General features: G+C 45.0%; 1 protein-coding gene across 1 annotated transcript; it reads right to left on the bottom strand.

Moving 5' to 3' along the window:
• Window positions 1-1,262: 1,262 nt before the first annotated feature.
• Window positions 1,263-19,787, bottom strand: COG3 (component of oligomeric golgi complex 3). The gene is made up of 23 exons (XM_087726920.1): window positions 19,608-19,787; window positions 18,361-18,507; window positions 17,368-17,429; window positions 16,765-16,930; window positions 15,977-16,051; window positions 14,825-14,917; window positions 14,121-14,246; window positions 12,721-12,801; window positions 11,156-11,199; window positions 9,829-9,955; window positions 9,089-9,180; window positions 8,767-8,906; window positions 7,921-8,081; window positions 6,795-6,900; window positions 6,041-6,165; window positions 5,762-5,851; window positions 5,440-5,560; window positions 4,487-4,575; window positions 4,258-4,392; window positions 3,960-4,035; window positions 3,543-3,670; window positions 2,996-3,094; window positions 1,263-2,752 (listed from the first exon to the last, which is right to left on the bottom strand). The coding sequence occupies exons 1-23, from the start codon at window positions 19,731-19,733 to the stop codon at window positions 2,723-2,725; spliced, it is 2,439 nt and encodes an 812-aa protein (XP_087583046.1). The 5' UTR covers window positions 19,734-19,787; the 3' UTR covers window positions 1,263-2,722.
• Window positions 19,788-20,102: the final 315 nt, after the last annotated feature.

Here is a 20,102-nt window from a genome sequence, read left to right as displayed (position 1 = left end):
TACATTTTAAAAAAACAGATCTTGGCTGCAGACTTATCTGAATTTATCCTCTTCTTGAAGGGCTCAACTACTGAATTTTTCGGAGTATAAGACGCACCAAGGTTTTGAAGAGGCAATTTTTTTAAAAAAAGGTTGATAAGATAGAGGGATAGAGGGGGAAAGAAATGGAGAGAAATACAGTAGGTAGGTAAGGAGAGAGAGTAGTTAGGTAGGTAGATAAAGGGATAGAGAGAGAGAGAAATAGAGAGAAATACAGTAGGGAGGGAGGGGGAGAGAGAGGGTAGGTAGGGAGATGTTTCCAGGTGTATTTATCCATGTGCTGGACAAAGAAATCACTGACAATCTGCAGCACCTAAGACTTTGTTCCTGCTGGCACAGCACTTGATCAATCTAATTCTTATCGATCAATTTAAAGAGCTTTCCAAAAGAAAAAAAAATTGCACTCTGCAAACCTCCCAAAAAGAGCCCGTTTTTTGCAAAAACGGGCCTGTGTTTTTTTTTTTAAAGGCATGAATAGGCTTGGGGGGGGGCTAGCAGTGGGCTCCTGGGAGGGGGGGGCAAAAATGAACAAAAAATGGCTTGTTTTCGCAAAAAACAGGCCCGTTTTTTTCCCCCAAAAAAATTGCATGCATAGCCTTATGGAGGCTTAGAGTGCTGCTGGGAGCTGGGGGGGGGGGCAAAAAACGGCCCATTTTTGCTCGTTTCTGCCCTCCCCAGCCCCCAGTTCTCTGAAAGCCTCCATAAGGGGATGCATGGCCATTTTGGTGAAGGGGGCGGGGCTTTGAGAGGCAAAAATGCTGTATTCAATGTATAAGATGCACCCTGATTTTCAGCCTCTTTTTTGAGGAAAAAAGGGTGCGTTTTATACTCCGAAAAATATGGTATATTTACCACCTAAACCTCTTTAAAAGGCAACATTTCTGAGATATTCTGGCAACCTTTTGTATCTCTTCCGTGTCTTGTTTTTAATCACTTTAACTAGGTGCACATAAAATAACCATGTATTTTTTTTCAATACAGAATTTGAAGGTTTTTTTTTCTTTACACCAGTTAAGCCTACAGCCGGTGTTTTTCAAAAGGGCCTGAAGAGACGTTTTAAGGGAGGCAGCTACTCCAGGGAGAATATTTCTGCAGTTGCAATTAAGATCTTAAAGACTTTAACAAGGTTAAGTTTACTGAAGATTATTGGATAAAACAAAACCCTTCCAGAATAACAAAGAAAACCTTTTTAAAAAAAATGAGAACAAGATCACGCGGAAAGATTAAAAAAATTATATACATTGTTTATTTAGCTAACTATCTGTACAGGTTACATTTATTCTGTGATTTGGAAAGTAATGTTAATGCTTGTAATAGAAGATACTCTGTTTTAGAAAGTAAAGTATTTAAATTACCCACTTCCAACTTCTTTAAGATACAATATACTTATTCACATTCTGTTCTATTGAAAATCTCTGTAGTCAAAATTCACAGCTGATTATTTTACATGTGATTTTCACTTAACTGGGATACCAATTTGTGGATTAGAATAAAATCTGATGGGACTATTTTCTAATGCTTACAAACAACATTGATTTCCATTTCTTTAAAATTTATTTATCTCTGCAAAGAATTGGAATATAAGATTTTAAAAACAGGATGAGTCCACTATTAAACAGAGCAATTCAGAACAAGGTCTGGAGTCTGCAAAACTTTTAATATTTAAATACCAATATTTTAAACAGAAAGATATATAAACACACCTCATTTAAAAATTATCTGAGTTCCCTGGACAATATAATTTTTTAAAATCTTATTTATAATACAATATATACTAGATGTAAAATGCAAACTTCACTTCTCCATGCCCGGCAGAAACGCACAAGAATCAATTGATACAAAAGGCATGTCTTTCTGTAACATCACAGTAACAAACACACTGCTCTAATTCAAGTAAAGATTTAATTATGGGGAAAAAATAAGGAGAGTTTGCTTCTATTTTTGCACTAGATCTTGCAGCTTTACACTTCACAATGACATTCTCCATTCTCCAAATCTTTCCACATACTAATTTTTAGTTCAGTCATAACCTATTAAACAGGAATTTATCACCACTGCACTGTATTTTCTGCATAACCTGTAGACATACTTTTAAGGCAAGGCAATCTATTTGCAAGGAATAAAAACAGAACAATGTTAGTGTTCGTCACTATAAAGATTTTGGAGCGGAAAAAACCCACCGATGTCTCAAAGTAGATTACGTTTACAATCATCTGATGATGTGGCATCTTCTGTAAATTCACCATGACCACTTTTACACCCTACGAAGTCTGATGGTTTGTTGACATGTATGGACTATGTCAGTGTTTTTCAACCTTGGCAACTTGAAGATGTCCGGACTTCAACTCCCAGAATTCCCCAGCCAGCATTCGCTGGCTGGGGAATTCTGGGAGTTGAAGTCCGGACATCTTCAAGTTGCCAAGGTTGAAAAACACTGGACTATGTGATAGTGCTCATTACTGGCAATATTACTCTCAGGGCAGCTGCTGCCAGGGAGAGAGAGAGGCGCCTTTTATGAACCTTCAGGAATGCTTCTGAATTTGCAGAACAGCCTCAGTGGCTCTTCACCTCCTTGGAGGGATGAGAGGTTGGATGCACAGAGGCAAAAGCCATCCGAAGGGCAGCCAGGTGGTTCCACTCTGGATGGCGTGAAGCAGCGCTGTGCGGTTTGGCTACCAGGTGACTACTTCGTTACTGACAAAAGGAGGTTGACCTGAAAGACAAAGATGGTTTTTTTTTAGAAGTACAAATAACTTTCTGGAAGATTTAGAAGGCCCCTTTGCCACTTCTTCAGGAATTCACACCACCCCTGTCCCCCGTCCATCCTTTCTACGTTCTCCCCATAAGTTTTTGTACCTGAAATTTTACTCCCAAAATAAAGGACAAATAGTTTTTAAAAAACTATTTAAAAACTTTTTTTAAAAAAAAAAGACAAGAAAATAAACTCTTAGATAACCTGTTCCATTGATGGACAAGCTATAATCTGGAGATCTTCATTACTAAATTCTTCTTTTAAGACGGCGTGCAGCTTTTGAAACACTTGCTGGATATTGTTCTTAATGGAAAAGAAAAAAAAACACTTGTGACTTCATTATCTTAAAAGCAACATGTGCAGAAATACTGAGTTCCAAGGTTGTGCGACAGTCCTCCGCACAATCTTGCAAGCACTTAAGTCACACCATTCAATTCTCTCGTACACACATGCAGGCCCAGGGATCCAAGGGCCAATTTGGACTCTTGAGATCTACGGAGAGAAAAAGGAGGAAGCAGGAGAGAGACGGCAGACACCAGTGTTTCCCAACCTTGGCAATTTTCACATTGGTGGATTTCAACTCCCAGAATCCCCCAGCCAGGCTGTCTGAAAATTGCCCAGGCTGAGAAGTAACAATTATAGCAGAATAAGGATGGCGAGCAGGACAATGCAAAGCAGGAATTCCGCGCATGTTGGCTCTCAAGACGAACGTGTTTTGCACAAGTGACGTCTGATGCTCCCAAAGACCTACCCTCACGGGCTTGAAGAGGATGAACTCGGTGTCCTTGTTGGACAAATAAAGCGACATGCTCTGTAAGGTTGATGGCAGCTTTGTTTTTATTCTCCTGTAGGTTGATGACACCAAGTCATTTATCTTCACTGTAAATAAAAAAGACAGAAAGGCTCTCAGGCTACAGAAGTTCTTCTCAAAACAGACAATCCCTCTTAAGGACAGGCTCCACTTTAAAATACAAAATCCAATTCTTCTATTAATGCTAAATGATTTACATAATTAAATCAAAAACAGATTACAGCTAATTGGAGAGCAACCCAACCCCCTGGATTGCAGCTACGGAATAAAACCTGCCACTGACTTTATTTGAAAAGCCTTCGAAATCAACAAAGCTCCTGGCAGAGCACAGAGTTTTCCACAGCTGGAAAAAGCTACCTGGTTGTGCCCAAGGCTGCTGCGAGAGATTGTACTTGGGACCCCTCTGAGAAGCCACTGCAGTCAAGGCTGAAACCTGAAGGACGGAGAAGAGGAGGAGGAGGAGGAAATAGGCATTCAGTGGGTATGTAGCATCCCATAGAGAGCCTTTCAGTCGGCTCAAAACCTTTCGTAAGCCCCAGAGAGCTTTAACTGGGCATCCAGCAGTGAATCTGCCCATTCACAGAGAGATTCTCTCAGGAAGCAAAATGAAAAGAGCAAAATTTCAGATCTAAAAAGGCCAAACCGGCTTCAATACCTTTGACAGAAATTCCTGCAGGGGCTCAACGAGCTGCTTCGTCTGCTGTTGAATGAACTGCTCACAAGCCAGCTTCAGGTGCCGGTCCACGTCCTTCTTCGAGTCAATATAATGCTCCCTTATCTCCGGCGTGCCCTGCAAGGGGGATGCAGAGGGGCCTTGAGAGCCGGCCAGGCCCCCGAAGTGATTTCCCCAGGCAGGCTGACATTTGGAAGAAGCATTCTTTTACCTCCAGTAAGAACTGGATGATGGCATTGTGGCTATTTAGTCTGAAGAAGTGGGGGACCGTCATGGGGTTCAGGATTTTAAAGGCAGCATCTGAGGAGAGAGGACCGTTTTAAGGAATATTTATGAATATTTATTTTATGAGTTCAAATTGAATGGAACTTCTAAGAATTCTCATGTCAATTTTGAAGGTCACATAGAAATCGTGCATAGGCTTTCTACGCATTGCAGTATGAAATTTTGATCTTTTAGTGATCTCCAGCCTGTTGACAATCCCAAAGGTGCTTTTTTCAGGAGGCAACTGGACTTTCTTGTTTCTTCTTTCAAGACGTTTCGCTTCTCATCCAAGAAGTTTCTTCAGCTCTGACTGGATGGTGGGGAAGGGAAGGATTGATACTCCTTGCAGACAGCTGGTCCTTTGCATCCTTTGAGAAGGTCGTTGAGGCCGCTTGGAGGGTTCCCCGTGTCCTTGGGGTCCCCTGAGTGGGGCAAATGGGTGTGGAGCCTCCTTGGAACTTCTGAAAGGATCCGTGTTGTGGAGCTGTGCTTTCTGCAGGATGTTTGTGGAGCCACCTTGGAACGGCATTAAAGCACCTTTGGGACAATCATGGCCTGGATGACTGAGAACCTCCAGAGACAATCAGCCTATGGGTAAGTTTTCACTCAAATGCATTTTGTACTCAAAGCATAGTGTACAATTCACTATCTACCCATTCCGATTTCTGGCCAAACACACGCACTATGGACAACGGAGGGCAGGAAGCCTGTACTTTCAGCCTTGCAAGATTCTGTCAACGCAGCCTTATAATAAAAGTGAATTTAGCTGATCCCGTCCTGCTTCCTGCCTGGTTTCCCAGGAGGGCTGAACGGTCGGTCAGGAGGGAGAACTTTGGCCGAAGGGTTTCTCATCCCTGCTGCATTTGGGGCACCTTGAAGCCCTTCAACCCAATCCAATACCTCTGGTCCTCTTCAGATCCAGCGAAATTTCCTTAATGGTGAATTCAGTGTGGAAGGGGGCAATTTGCTCACGGAGGATCAGCAGGTGCTTTATTAGAAAAAGCTGTCCGTCGATTTGAGTCTAAATTACAACAACAACATCAGATGTGAAGGCAGGCGGACACAGAGCACTGACCTGGAACTGATAAAAGAGAAACCAGGAGCAGCTTTGAGGACACCCTCAGAGGGACGGGAGGCAACCTGCAAACCCTTCTGCCCCCCCCCACTTGAATCCAGCTGCCAATCCCCCCCCCCCCGCTTCTGAGGAGTGCTTATACCTGACCTTGCTTTTAGCAATGGAATCTGCAGCCACCAACAAGGACTGAACGCAGGCCGACAGAGCCTCCTGAGACAACCCTTGGAAGACGGTTCCCTGCAGAAGGGCAGAAAGGCAGCCTTTCAGAAGGGACCCAGGTGATACGGCTGCAGCCTCACTTTACCTGGTCAAGTGCCATTTATTTACCCGGCAATACATCTGAAACAACAGGGCACCTTAATAAAAGATTTACGTCCCTCCGCATATAATAATAATAATAATAAATAAAAAGTGTTAACTGCTTACATCAATGCACCTGTAGAGCTTGGAGAGGCAGACCAGGGTCCTCCTGACGGTAGGGTACCACATCCCGTGGAGATCCGCAGGGGACACGGAGTGATGGGCTCTAGGACTGCAAGGCTCCAGCGTATCTGCAAATGCAGGAGGTGGGATGGCTTAGATCAGGGCTCCTCAAGCCTGTGTGGATTTCAACTCGCGGAGTCCCCCAGCCGGCCGACCTCCAGGTGCCAAGCTCCAGAATTTAGGGCTTAGATAGCTAGGGATCATCTCCGTTCCGCCCCCTAGGATGACATCTACGCCTGTCCTTTTTCCCCTCTTCCCGCAAGGCCATCTTCAATGCCTTTGAGGCACTGAAGCACCTTGAGGCTCTTTCGAGGCAAGGCAAGAATCGGCCGTTATGCTTTAAGCCAGTGTTTCTCAACCTTGGCGACTTTAAGTCCTGTGGACTTCAACTCCCAGAACCCCCCAGCCAGCACAGCTGGCTGGGGGATTCTGGGAGTTGAAGTCCACAGGACTTAAAGTCGCCAAGGTTGAGAAACACTGGCTTTAAGCCAAACGAGGCCCAGAAAACAGCAGCCGAAAGCAACAACTGCTCCAATCCTTCAAAGCAAAACTTGAGACTGGTCCCTACAGCCAATGAAGCGGTTTGTGTGTGTTTCCCTCCTGGGCTTTCTAGACACGGAGAATCGGGGGTCCAAACGCAATTATTAGCAGCAGACCTTTTTCAAGGACGCAACTTTGCAGAACGGCACATACGTACCAAGTTTTACCTCGCTGCAGCTGTCTGGATCGTCCTGCTTTGCAGCCGGCAAGGAAGCCTCTGCAGGCCACTTCCTCTCTTCCTCTTTTAAGCTCTGGGCAATTTGCTGCCAGGAAAAAACCCAATTTTGTGAAGGAGCCGATAAAAGACGTTTGCTTGTTTTATTCCTTATTCTAATGATCTTAACCCAGCTCTTTCTCTCTGTCCTCCAGGCTGGATCTCACTCAGTACGGAGCGACTCTCTGGAGTTAAAAGATCTTTCAGCAAAAATAACGTCTGGTGTGACTAAATTATACTGAATCTTATTTAGAGAATATCACCGTTGTTTACTTATAAAGCCCTTTGTGGTATTGGACCTGGGTACTTGAGAGACCGCCTGCTGCCAATCACCTCCAATAGACCGATTAGATCCCACAGATTAGGCCTCCTTCGAATTCCATCCGCCGGCCAATGCTGACTGGCGACCACCTGGAGGAGAGCCTTCTCTGTGGCTGCTCCGACCCTCTGGAACGAGCTACCCGTGGAGATTCGAACCCTCACCACCCACCAGGCCTTCCGCAAAGCCCTTAAAACCTGGCTGTTCCGACAGGCCTGGGGCTAAAGAGTTTTTGCCCCCCTTCTCGAATGGTATGGTTGTTGTGTGCTTTTAAATTGTGTATTGTTCTGTTCGTCTTTTTTATTCCTTATTTGTACCCCCCCCCCTTGACTTGGATTGTGAGCCGCCCTGAGTCCCCTTCGGGGAAAAGGGCGGCATATAAGTGCAATAAATTCAAATTCAAATTCAATTTCCATCAATATTGGCGTACAAGAAAGCCATCAATCCAGGCTGGGCATTTTGCTTAACAACCTACGACTGAAACCGCAGGGTCAATTCTAAGCCGAGGGCCGTCTCTATGCTTACATGGGTTTAGCTGTCAACATGGACACAACTTTTGTGCCATTTCCTCTTGAGCTTCTCAACCTAGTCCGATGCCCCAAGCCCAGGAACAGCATGGCAATGTTTGAGGCCTCTTTTATCATGCCAGTTTGAAAGCACGAAGGTACCACCTGCCTTCACCAGGCTCAGCATCCTTTTGTCGATATGGCACCTTCTCTTCCTCTGCCAACCCCCCCCCCCCCACCTTACCTCCATCATCTCCAACTTGGCAGGATAGGCCAGGTCCCCGGGGGCAGGCTTATAGCCCATAATATCCGTCTGAATGTAGATGTGCGTCCTGTAAACCAGACGCTCTTGAACATCCTCCAACATCTGCTTCACTCCAGCAGCAAAAGCGCCCAGGTGTTTCACTGGGGGGGGGGAAATTAAAAGTTCTCACTTTTCTTCAACTTCCTCCTAGTTATCATCAAAAACACACTAGGCTGGGTCTTTCTCGGCCTTGGCAACTTGAGGACCCAGAATTCTCCAGCCAGCCATGGAATTCATGCTGGCTGGGGAATTCTGGGAGTTGAAGTCCACAGGCCCTCCAAGTTGCCAAGGCTGAGAAACACTGCACTGATTCCATCCAGATGAAAACGGTATTGCCCTAAAGGTTTCCTGAACTCAAGTTAGGGATGATCTCTTATTGTAAACGTTCTTTACTTGGCATTCTGTTTCATTTCCCAATTGGGGAATAACTGCAGAACTGCCTTTGCAGAGAATGGACAGACTTACAGGAATAAAACCAGAACAATTTTATTTGTATGCATTTACCTAATAATGTTAGTTACTACAAGATTGGTGGCGCTTGTGTGAGGGTGATACGACGTCCTTGCAGCCAGTTATGGCAGGGTGAATAACTGCAGGGGTTTAATTTTGAAACTGGGTTGTAAGGAGTTTGGGTGTGTGTTTGTGTGTGTGTGTTTTCTATTGTAACTGTGAAAAGTTGCTACGTGATCAGCCACAAGTCAAGGACTATCTGTGTACACACTATCCAGTCATGTTTAAAATGTATGCTCTTATTTTGATTGTTTGATTCTTATTTGTTGCACTTACCATTGTTTTGCACGTGGTCTTCTAACATTTCATTTTTAAGGATCCCACAGAGCTCAGACAAAGTTTCCAAATGAATGACGTGGATGATGAGTGGCCTGAAGACGTCATATAAAGACACGCACAGCTTTTCCAACAGCTCACTGGAAAAGAGAAGAACAAACACACCAAAAGATCAAAAGTGTCCATCAATGGCCAGCCCGTTCCACCCAGAAATGAAACCCAAGGTATCCAGCTAAAAGGGGATGAATAAAATAGGTCATTTCTCCCCGTGCTGCTGGTAGGATTTTGTACGATAAAAGAACATATTGCAAGCGTCACCTACTCCAATTTGGGTGTTGGTTTTGTGAAGAACTCGTCAAAGAGCTGATGTTCATCTTGGCAAACATGGACCATGAAGGCACAGCCACTTCGCACCTGAAGTCAGTCATAAATAGATGCACGGTTAGGTTGAGACATATTGGTTATGGCCCCTGAACCGCTTCCCCTAATTCCTGACTTGGCAGGGAGGAATAGTTCACTGCAGATCCCTGAGTTATCAGGGCAGGGCTAAAGTCACATTGCTGGCTCAGCCCTGACTTCCCTGTTTCTACTCTCCAAGCCTTAAAATGTATGGACTGGATTGTCCCCCAACGCTTTGGAGAAAAAAAACGTCGCTTGGAGTTTCAGTCAAGATATAAATCACTATTGCAACTCAAATTGGGAAACGCAGTTACTCAACACACGCCACTCAGGTTTTAACCAACATTAGTTCAATAATTCTATCTCTCTCTAGGATCTTTCAAACCACAGCAAATTAAAAAGGTGCCTGCCTATATGCAAATTGGCCAAATAAAATCAAAGCTCCCCAGGCAATTTTGATCTCTTTTGGAATTGTTGAGAAAAAATTGGCTTGCTGCGTGATAAAACTGAGAGAGAAAAAATACATTTCACTGAAAGCTAAAAAAACCCACCTATTTATATGAACAAAGTATTTTTCTACTAAATTCAAAAGGAGCCAACATTTCATTTAAAATGAAAACGTAAACAGAGAGAGATAAAACAGTAAAGAAAATATGATTTTACCAGAGCACAATGATCTCTGTTGTTTCGGTTAGTTAATTCTGTGACAGTGCTAGTAATACTAGGCCCCAACAAGTGTTCTCTCTGATTAAGGTAACAGTGGTGGATTTCATTTAATAGTTGCCGGTATCTAGACAAAGAGGGGGGGGGGGGAGAGAAATAATACATTTCAGAGAGAAAATAAATTTTAGAGGTAGTAAACTCCTTACATTTTATATGCCTCTTCTCTGGTAAGAATGAGCAGTAAAAAGTGAATGGCATTTTGGGGCCTGCAGTCATTCACATGACTAGAATTATGTAGCAAACCAGCAAGATGTGACCGAAGCCATTCCATTCCATTGTTAGAAGCAAAAGAAAGGAATGTAAAGTTGGCTTTGTTGATCATAGCTAAAATATGGAATAGTTTTATAACATTCTAGAAGCCTTTATGGATTTTTTGCCAACGTTAGGACAGAAATGAGAGTTTTGGATTGGAAAATGGATGGGAGGGGAGGGAGAGCATGTAATCTCATAGGGGATCAGGAACCATTAATCTGCCTCTACTTGTTGCAAGGAAGATTAAGAGTCGCTTCTCTATTCCTTCCCCCCCACACACACTTCTCTTCCTTTCTCTTCCTTTTCTTTTTCTCTTTTCCTTTTTGCACTTTGTATTTCTTCTTTCCTATTCTTTTTTCTTCTGATTGCAGTCTGCGCTGGCTTCTAGCAATGAATGTTTAATAAAAAGTATTTTTAAAAAGAAAAGGAAGTGGCCCAGTGCTGCTTAGGCAAAATCCAGCAACCTTTAAGAAGCATCTTTGGGGTGTCTCATGCTCTTTCTATGGCTTCCAGGACAGGAGGTGGGAATTACAACGGATTGAAATTATCCTGGGCTTAAAAGGATCCCTAGTACTCCATACGGTTCAAAAACAAAACCACAGAAATGTGAACAGAGATCAGAAACTAAGAGAGAGAAGAGAAGGGGATATTACAGGGGATATTCACGGAGGATTCCGAGGGCACAGAAGCAGGCTGATTCCCAAACTTCCTCTCAAGGGGGCCTCTTGCATGCTTGTCATTGACTTAAAAATTCACCATATAGTTATTTGTCCTCATCTTACGTCAGTTGCTTGCAGGGCCGTAGAGTAGTGATTTGAACTGGTGGAGCCAAAGGAGGCCCTCTCGGCCCAAGGAGAACCAGGGGCCGCCTCCCTGGGGCCAGAGGTGGGTCTCCCCAACCAGGCCTGCTGTGCTCAAGGAGAGAACGAGGATCAGACGGCACCTTCTCAGGCCTCAAGCCACCCAACGGTATTTTGCATTTATTTCAATATAAGATGCTAATAGGTCTACGTACTCTGGCATTTTCTCAGATCGCTGCTCGATTTGTTCAAAAAGTGTCTAGGGAAACAAGGAGGAAAAAAAAAGGTAAATGACCCCTCAAGTGAACTGTTTTCTTTCGATCCCATTCAGTTATCCAGAATCCTCTCTGCGCTCCGAGAGAGGCTCTTTTCTGAAGAAATAGCTAGGAATTTCCCATGTGAAAAATCTCAGCTTTTTGTCTTTCTAGAGTAAATGGTTTTTCTCGGCAATCCTATTAATTCAAACCTGCCAGTGTTTTCATAGGTGAAGGGTTAGGTATAATTTCGTGACCCGGGAATGAAAGAATATAAAATCCAAAATCGAAAATCCACATAAGATCAGGTAAAGCAGCTAATTCCAGAGACGGAGAGACAGCGAAGGGAAGCTAATACAACACAGGTTTGATTCAAGAATATGTGGGAAGGACGGATTGGATGTCAACTACGAACATGCAAAACAAACTCCCTGCTGGGGCAACTGGCAGAGCTCGCTTTCACTTCCGTTACATGGCAGTTTTCTAATGAGCACTTTACAACAGAAGCATTTTAGCACCCAGAGACCCAGCTTCAGAACCTGGATGTCAGGACTGAATAGTTTTAGTTTTTATTGATTTGTATGCCGCCCACTCCCGAAGGACTCCGGGCGGCTTACAATAAAACAAGGGAGGGGGATAATACACAAAACAACATATTAAAATATACAACAGTCACAATTTCCAAGGGGCTGGATGTTTCACAGGCCCCCTGGCCTGCTGGAGCAGCCGGGACTTAACGGCTTTGCGGAAGGCTGGGAGGGTAGTAAGTGTCCGGATCTCCACGGGGAGATCGTTCCAGAGGGCCGGAGCTGCGACAGAGAAGGCTCTCCCCCGGGGGGTCGCCAGCAGACATTGGCTGGCGGATGGAATCCGGAGGAGACCTAACCTGTGAGATCTAATCAGTCTATGGGAGGTAATCAGCAGGAGGCGGTCTCTCAGGTACCCAGGTCCGATGCCATGAAGGGCTTTATAGGTAACGACCAGGACCTTGAAGCGGATCCGGAGACTAATGGGTAGCCAGTGCAGCTTGTGGAGAATAGGTGTGACATGGGTGTACCTAGGTGCACCCACGATCGCTCGCGTGGCTGCGTTCTGCACCAGCTGCAGTCTTCGAACACTCTTCAAGGGCAGCCCCATGTAGAGCGGTGGACATTTGTCCACCTTGAGTGTATCCCAGGAGGCGTCGAGGCCAGTAAGTTTTCTTTGAGTTTAAAGTAAATAGCCTTCCATAACAATGTTGTGTTCCTTCTGACAGTGACCCTCCACTGTTCGACTCCACTGGAAGAGCCAAGGTGGCGCAGTGGTTAAATGCAGCACTGCAGGCTACTGCTAGATCAGCAGTTCAGCGGTTCTAATCTCACCGGCTCAAGGTTGACTCAGCCTTCCATCCTTCCGAGGTGGGTAAAATGAGGACCCGGATTATTGTTGGGGGTGATATGCTGACTCTGTAAACCGCTTAGAGAGGGCTGGAAGCCCTATGAAGCGGTATATAAGTCTACTGCTATTGCTATTGCTATTCGACTTACCCTGACTTTGGGTGCAGCAGCTCTGAACTTCAGATAGAACAAAGTAAAGGCGTTGTCTGAATTTGGAGCCATCAAAGGATCCTAAAAGAAACAGAAAGTTGGCTGCATTATTGCACAATAGGGGGAAAGGGGGGGGGAGAACATTTCCACAAAGCCATGTAAGACAGGGAGAAGATATATATATTATATACAGGGAAAGACCCAAATACAACAAGAACAGCATATCTACACCCGTGAAAATCTACGAAAACAAATATCTATCTATCTATCTATCTATCTATCTATCTATCTATCTATCTATCTATCTATCTATCTATCTATCTATCTATCATCTATTATAAATATATTTTCCTGTGTAAGATATATATTCTTCAGCCTGAATCTTTCAATTGTAGAAAATTACTCTGGAGGGCAATTATTATTTGGGGGGGGGGGCAGGAGGGGTCAGGAACGAGCTCCTATTACTCCGGGGAGACCCCAGGCAGCTCACGAGCAATTCCCCAGCAACCCACCTGAAGGCCTACAGCTTCTTCCCAAAATGTGAGGCGGCTGCCTAAGGCCCCTCTTGCTCCTTCGAAGCCCAACCTTGAGATGCCAAATGGAGACTGATAATGCTCTCCAGTCCCTGAGAAGCCTCCCCTGAAGGGAGGGAGCCATGCTCCTCAGGAGCCCCCAGGGACGGGCTCTGAAGGGGACCCCAAGCACGTGCTGAGGAGAAACCGAAAGCCTTCCCTAGTTCTAGGACAGAAGCCTCTGCTGAAGAATCAATACCTGGAAACACAAACTATTAGCACAGCAAAGCAGCAACGCGCAGTGAACGGCTGAAGGCAAAACCCGGCTATAGATGCGAGGCTTCCCTAGCAACAGCCCTTAATGCTCCTATGCCGCTTTCCCCCCCCCCGAGCAGTTCAGTCTCAGCCTCTTGCCCCCAACAATCTGGGTCCTCATTTTTTCGCCCTCGGGACGGAAGGCCGAGTCGACCTTAAGCCGGCCAGGATCAAACTAGGGATACACAATTCTGTGAAAAAGTGTTTCATCTATTTTGGGCTTTTCTGAATCCAATTTTCTACCCGGATGATTGAAGGCAACAGGCGGATTCTATCAACCGCTTAGAGAGGGCTGTCAAACACTGTGAAGCGGTAAATAAATCTAAGTGCTGTTGCTCTCTCTTTGCCCCGAATGTGAATGGAAAGGGGTCCTGGTTGAACAGAGAACACCAACGGGGGGGGGGGGGGGGGTATTTATTTCATCCCACAGAAAATGCACTATTTGGCCAAAAAAGCTGCCCATCCTTACATCAGCAAGAAGACGTTGTTGAGGACATTTCTGCAGACAATTCTCTTTGAAGAGGAATTTAACGTGAGTTGTTAAAGATGAATGTACAGGAGTTGTGAGCCTACCCTTTTCATCAACTGATTTGTGAGGCCCTGCAGGGTGTTCACCGTGTATGTTTTCATAAGATGCACCGCTTTAGAAAGACACTGGTTGCACTTTGCCAAATATACAGAGTAGTCCCTAAAATTTGGCTGGAAAAAGAGGAAAGGGTGTTAAATAAGAGTGACAAATAAAAAAGTTAAATGATGAACAAGGGAATGATGGATTGCATGCTTCAAACTGAATGTACAGAAATGTTCTAGGCAGTCAAAGTTCCCTCTGCACCAAATTAAAAGCAAGCAAAAACGCCATATTCGTCCTAGACAAGTCAGGGGGTATCTAACCGTGGCAACTTTAAGACCCGTGTACTTCAACTCCCAGAATTCCCCAGCCTGCATGGGGATGGATGGACGGATGGGGCATTCTAGGAGTTGAAGTAGACGGGTCTTAAAGTTGCCACAGTTAGATACCCCCTGACTTAACCACTGAAAAAAAGTAAAAGAACATATTCTTTGGCCCGTAAAGAACACATTATATTGCGCTATCCTCCAGACAGAAATTAATTAAATATTTTTAAATCAAATTTATACAGTGCCCATCTCACTCTCTAGGTGACTCTCCGCACAAAGTCAGAGCAAAAATAAACAAAAATTGAAAAAGATGGAGCGAGCGCCCTGAAGCCGCCAGTTCCGTCCTCTAAAGGAGCGTGAAGGACAGGAGCAATACTTACATGGGAGGAAACGTAGGCTATGCAGTCATCCAGCTTGTTCAGCATCGGGATGAAACTTTCACTACTGACAGACAGTGTAGGTGAATTCAGTTTCTTATTGGAGGCAAAACAAAGACGTCAATGAAAATGCACAACCAAAGAAATCTTGATTTAATACCATTATTACGCAACATGCTTTCTAGCGTTTAAAAAATAAAACTTTTTAACATTGTCTCATTATCTAGTACCATTTTTAAATACATTCAGTATTCTCTTTAGAATGACCATTTTTAATCACACTTTCCCACCTCTCGTCAACATAAAAAGAATTAGGAAGCACAATCCACAGCCCTTCAGGGGGCTTGGAAAGAATGCCAGCCGGTATCTCTAGGGGGACAGGGGTCTCAGCTGGCTGGGGAATTCTGGGAGTTGAAGTCCTCCGGCCTTAAAGTTGCCAAGGTTGGAGACCCCTGCTCTAGGAGGGGAAGACAAAGATGCTGTGATTGAAACAGAGGGACTCTGGAGGAATCTGGGGGTGTAGGTGAAATTCCCACTGCCCTAAAACGCAGCATCGCTTGGCTGCGACTTACGGCGGCAGTGGTGGCAGTCCGAGTCGCCGTCCTCACACGAGTCCTACGTGGTAGTGGCGTCCCAGCTGATGGATTGCCATTTGCCGTTTCCCGCCGGTTTCCCCCACTGACCTGTCAGACGCCCTGAAGGCCCCGAAGGCCGCTGTAACTCTGGGCCATCCGCCAAGTGCCCCAATGCCGACCCCAGGGACCCTGCAAAGGCTGCTGCAACTACCGGAGCCTCGTTCAGCACCAGGGGGGCCCTGAAGGGCTGCTCCTTCAATGAGACAACTGGCACATGCTCCCCCTTCCACCCTCCATTGTCTTAACATTTCCATTTTAATGCCTCTTAGGCTTTTCCTCTTTCATTGTCTTAAAAGAGGGAATTAAAACACTCCAAAGAGCAAAATCTAACCCACGTATACTTGAAGCAAAGTTTTAATGAGTTCTGTGTGTGTTTCTGTTTACTAGATTTCAACTGTAAACCACTAATTATTAAATAGTTAATAATCTTCCTTATACACTTTTAGAAAGAACTTCAAAGGCAGAGGCTGGGTTTTTGTTTTTAAAGAAATGATAAAAGAGGCTAAGCAGCTGCACCTACTGTATTAATATTTTCCAGTTCAATGAAATAGGACAGTTTCTGATGGACATTTTCTGCCAGGTCCACGAGCTCCGACTATTTAAAAAGAAATGAAATATTTACTAGCAGGTAATTAAAAGCATGATATCACATACAATGTGGAACCACCTCCTAAAAAGAAGAGATTCATAGATTATTAAATTTATATTAACATTTCAGTATAGTTCCTAACATTTCACTTGGATACAAACTTGGTATGACAGTGTTACGCAGAAGAGAATAACACTATTGTAATGGACTAAGGGATTCAATTATTTCTTAATTCCTAATTAAGATCCAGGTAGCGAGTTGCACTAGAATGAGACCCAGTCCGGTGCCAGCATCCCAGGGCTGGCCTAGAAACCAGGAGATGGAGAGGCCCAGGCTTCCCTTCGGCGTGAAAGCATGGATGTCTTTGGGCCAGTCCCTCCCACTCAGACCAATCCCCCTCGCACGGTTGTTATTGTGGGGAAAAGAGGAGGCAGGGATATTAGGCATGTTCGCTGCCTAATTTGTATATAACTATATCTAAATCTAAATGATGTATAAAAGATACAGGTTAAAAAGATAAGGCAACTGTCCTAACAATTCTTCTTACTTGTGAGGCATTTGTTCAGGGTGGTAGATGATTTATCTCTGTAACAGTTTATTAAAAATACCCGGTCTAAGGAATGTGACGCTAGACTCCTCCGAAACGCCAATTCCTTCATTTGTGGCCTTGGGACAAGAGAAGTCTAACCTTATCTTCTGCCGTTCAACCCTGATGTTACCTGCTCTTTTAGCAGCTGCTCGCAGGCTTCGTGCAGGGTTCCTGTTTTGGTTGAGACAAAGAGGTATTGTTCCTGCAGTGACTTAAGGTGCTGGAGAGCACAATTCACATCATTCAGTATGGCATCACACTGCTCTTCGAATCCAGAATAAGCTGCCCTGGCCAGCCTTGGAGAAACACACAAACCACAGTGCCTTTAAGTGTTTGTAGTAGCCATGGGAGAATTGATACAACAATGCAGAAATTTTGGACTGCCTGTTGTATAACGACTGCGGGCAGTATAACGTATGGTAATTCTTTGTTTACCATGCTTCATTTAGGAAACTAGGACACATGGCGAGGGAGATGATAAAAAAGAGAAACAAGTTCATTGGAAAATCAAGAGAAAATAGCTCTATGTAAACCGGAGAAAGAACAGAATATACAAAACGACTTTAAGATTCCAAATATCTTGTTGAATACATGAAACAAAGGAAGAAACGATGCTAAGTGTTCAAGATATTGGAGGAATTAAAGCTTTTATCAGCTGCTTTAGTCATAATTGATGGATACTGCACATATTCACATTACAATTAAGGGAAGAAACACACACACACATACATACTGGTATTTGGTCTCCTCATCTTGATCCATCTGTGTATGAAGTTGATCAAACCACGAGAAGAACTAGACCAATGAAAGAACAAAGCTCTTAAAAACCACCCTTAACTCAGAAGAAGCAGACAATTTTGTTCTCTTTATTGTTTGCTATTCTCCTAAAAATGTTGAAGAAATGTTTTAGGAAAGGATTTATCAAATGTCAATCAAAATCGGAAGGGAGCTGCATAGTTTCCCTCCCACTCAATTGTATCCTCTTCTTGGATAAGGTCTGCATTTTTCTTGGCAAGGTTTCCCACAAGCAGTTTGGCGTTGCCTCCTTCCAGAGGTTGACGGGCAGTGACTTAACCCAAGACCACTAGCTGGCTTTATGGCCAAAGCAGGACTGGAACTCAGAATCTCCCAGTTTGTAGCCAGGTGCCTTAATCGCTTCACCAAACTGGCTCTCAGCTACTATTACTGTTATTATTACTGCTACTTGCATAAAACTTGTCAATCCTTCCCTCACAAATCCCATCATTCATTTTTTCCTCCCATTTTCCCCCAAGCCAAAGGGCATGAAATTTACTCCATCAACGTGACTTGAATGCCTACTCTGGAGTTCTGGGGGCAAAGCAGATCGCCTGACTCCTCAAAATGACCCAACCGCAGAAAAGAGACAAATGCACCAGCTATCCAAGAACAGCTTATTTCAGTCCCAACTGGAAGTGGAAAGCTAATGGCCAAATTAGTAAATAGAGCTGTGCAGGGGATATTAATCTAAAAAGGGAAAGATAATTTGCTTGTTGCTGCAGCATCCAAACCTCCTTGAATCAAAGGCACCTTTTCCTGGTTCTGGCCAGTCAAAGAAAGACACAAATTCTTCCTGTGTGATCTAAGTCATATTTTCCTTTGCAACTGAATCTCTGCACAACTATTCAAGTCGGGGTGGGGTGGGGGGTGGGGGGGGGTTGTATGCCAGAATCAGAGAGCTCTTGCTGGCTCTTTGTTTCTTTTTTACCTGCTGCGCCGTTTCAATTCTTTCATTTTCCATTCCAAAAGAAGAGAATCCTTTCAAAAGAATGTTCTCTGTAGACTCTGGCACTGTGGCTGTCAGTGTGACTGTTAACGATGGCTGGACAAGGCTATTTAAATCTTCTATGGGTAGCTGTTAAAAGAAAGAAAAAATTCAGTTCCCATCCTGCGAAGCCCATAAGCTTCCTGGCATTGACAGTATTGTACAAGTAATTCATGTCTGGTTGCTAAGTGATAAAATATTGAAGCGAAGTCTTTAAATACTATACGTATGCATACAATATACACACATACCAAGGGAGAATCAGACCCTGATAAACACACCACAATCCTTGAGTGGCAATAAGAATCACAAGGTCCAAGAGCCAAACTGTAATATTAAACTGCAATTAACATTCTAATTGCAGGTCATGCTAAAAAATAATATCTAATCATATTGTGTAAACAATACAACAAATCAGATTTACAACCCAATAAAGGAGAATCTTTGTAGCTCAGGGTTGAAATGAGACGTCCTGGGGGCTCTCTGAGCCTGGTGGTTTTCTTGCAGACATTTCTTGACCCAACTAGGGGGCCTCATCAGGGCTGAGATGCTTTGCTAGAGCAAACCCCACTCCCCTCTAGAACGATGATGATGATGGTGGTGATGAAGACGATGTTATCCATTCAGTTGTGTCCGACTCTTGGCGATTCATCTTCTGATCTTGCGCTGCTTCTTTTGAGTTCTTTTATGCTCTGGCTGGGGTCAGCTTTGAGGGTGTCCAGCCGTCCTTTTTGGAGGCCTGGTTTCCTTTTACCGCTAATTCCTCCAAACACAATTGCTTTCTCCAGAGAATTTCCCCGCAGGACACGGCAGAAGTGAGAGAGATGCTGACATTGGATGAGCTCATTATTTGATGGTGTTACCTAGCTGGGTAATGAGAAGTCTGCAGGAAAACAACCAAGCTCCGGTTTGCAAAAGGGGCGAGGGGAGCCGGGGGGGGGCACCCTAAAAGGGCCCCTTCCCCAACTCCTCCCACTGGCACCCCAGGGCTTCGCTGCCAACAGCCCCCTCCTTCCAGGGGCTTCCGCGTGGCCTCCTTTCCTCCTGCCTAGCACTTCTACGCCCTCCCGCGGGATCTAGGCGAAGCGGAAGCCGAGGCAACATTTCACCCCGGAGAAGCGCCGAGGGGAACCAGGCGGGATCTGCTGCCGCCGCCGCCGCTTATGGGACGGGGGGACGGACCGGCCTACCTCGGGCGGGAGGGGCAGCCCCGGCGAGGCCCCGCGCAATTCCAGCACCGAGTCCCGCTGCCGCTCGCTGAGAGGCGCCAAGGGCCGCTCGGGGCGCTCCCACCAGCTCAGCCGCTCCGCCGCCATTCTCGACCCCGTCCGGCCAGCAGCGCCGACAAGGCGGAAGGAGAACCGCGGCGGCCTACGGAAGCCGAGACAGGCAAACATCCGGCGAGAGCGGAGCCACTTCCGGCGGGGTGGCGAGCGCGACCCTAGACTTACGAACGTTAGAGTGACCTGTGGACGACGGTTTCAAGGCCGCTCTGCAGTTATTTGCATTCCCTGCAAAGGAGGGTCATTTTCCCGCACCCCGAAATGCCTGCGGTGTCCCCAGAGTACCCCGACATGGCTCTTCCCTTCAGTCGCTATTTGGAGGAGGGGGTGCCTCAAAATCAAAAGGAAGAATGAGACTAATGCAGTGTTTCTCAACGTTGGCAACTTGAAGATATCTGGACT

The sequence above is a fragment of the Thamnophis sirtalis genome, unplaced genomic scaffold (assembly GCF_051295495.1).
Source record: "Thamnophis sirtalis isolate CommonGarterSnake01/CBP01778 unplaced genomic scaffold, rThaSir2_p1.2 scaffold_12, whole genome shotgun sequence".
In the NCBI taxonomy this organism is placed as follows: Eukaryota; Metazoa; Chordata; class Lepidosauria; order Squamata; family Natricidae; genus Thamnophis; species Thamnophis sirtalis.
Note: the sequence above shows the minus strand (reverse complement) of the source record. Positions and strands in the feature narration are given on the sequence as shown.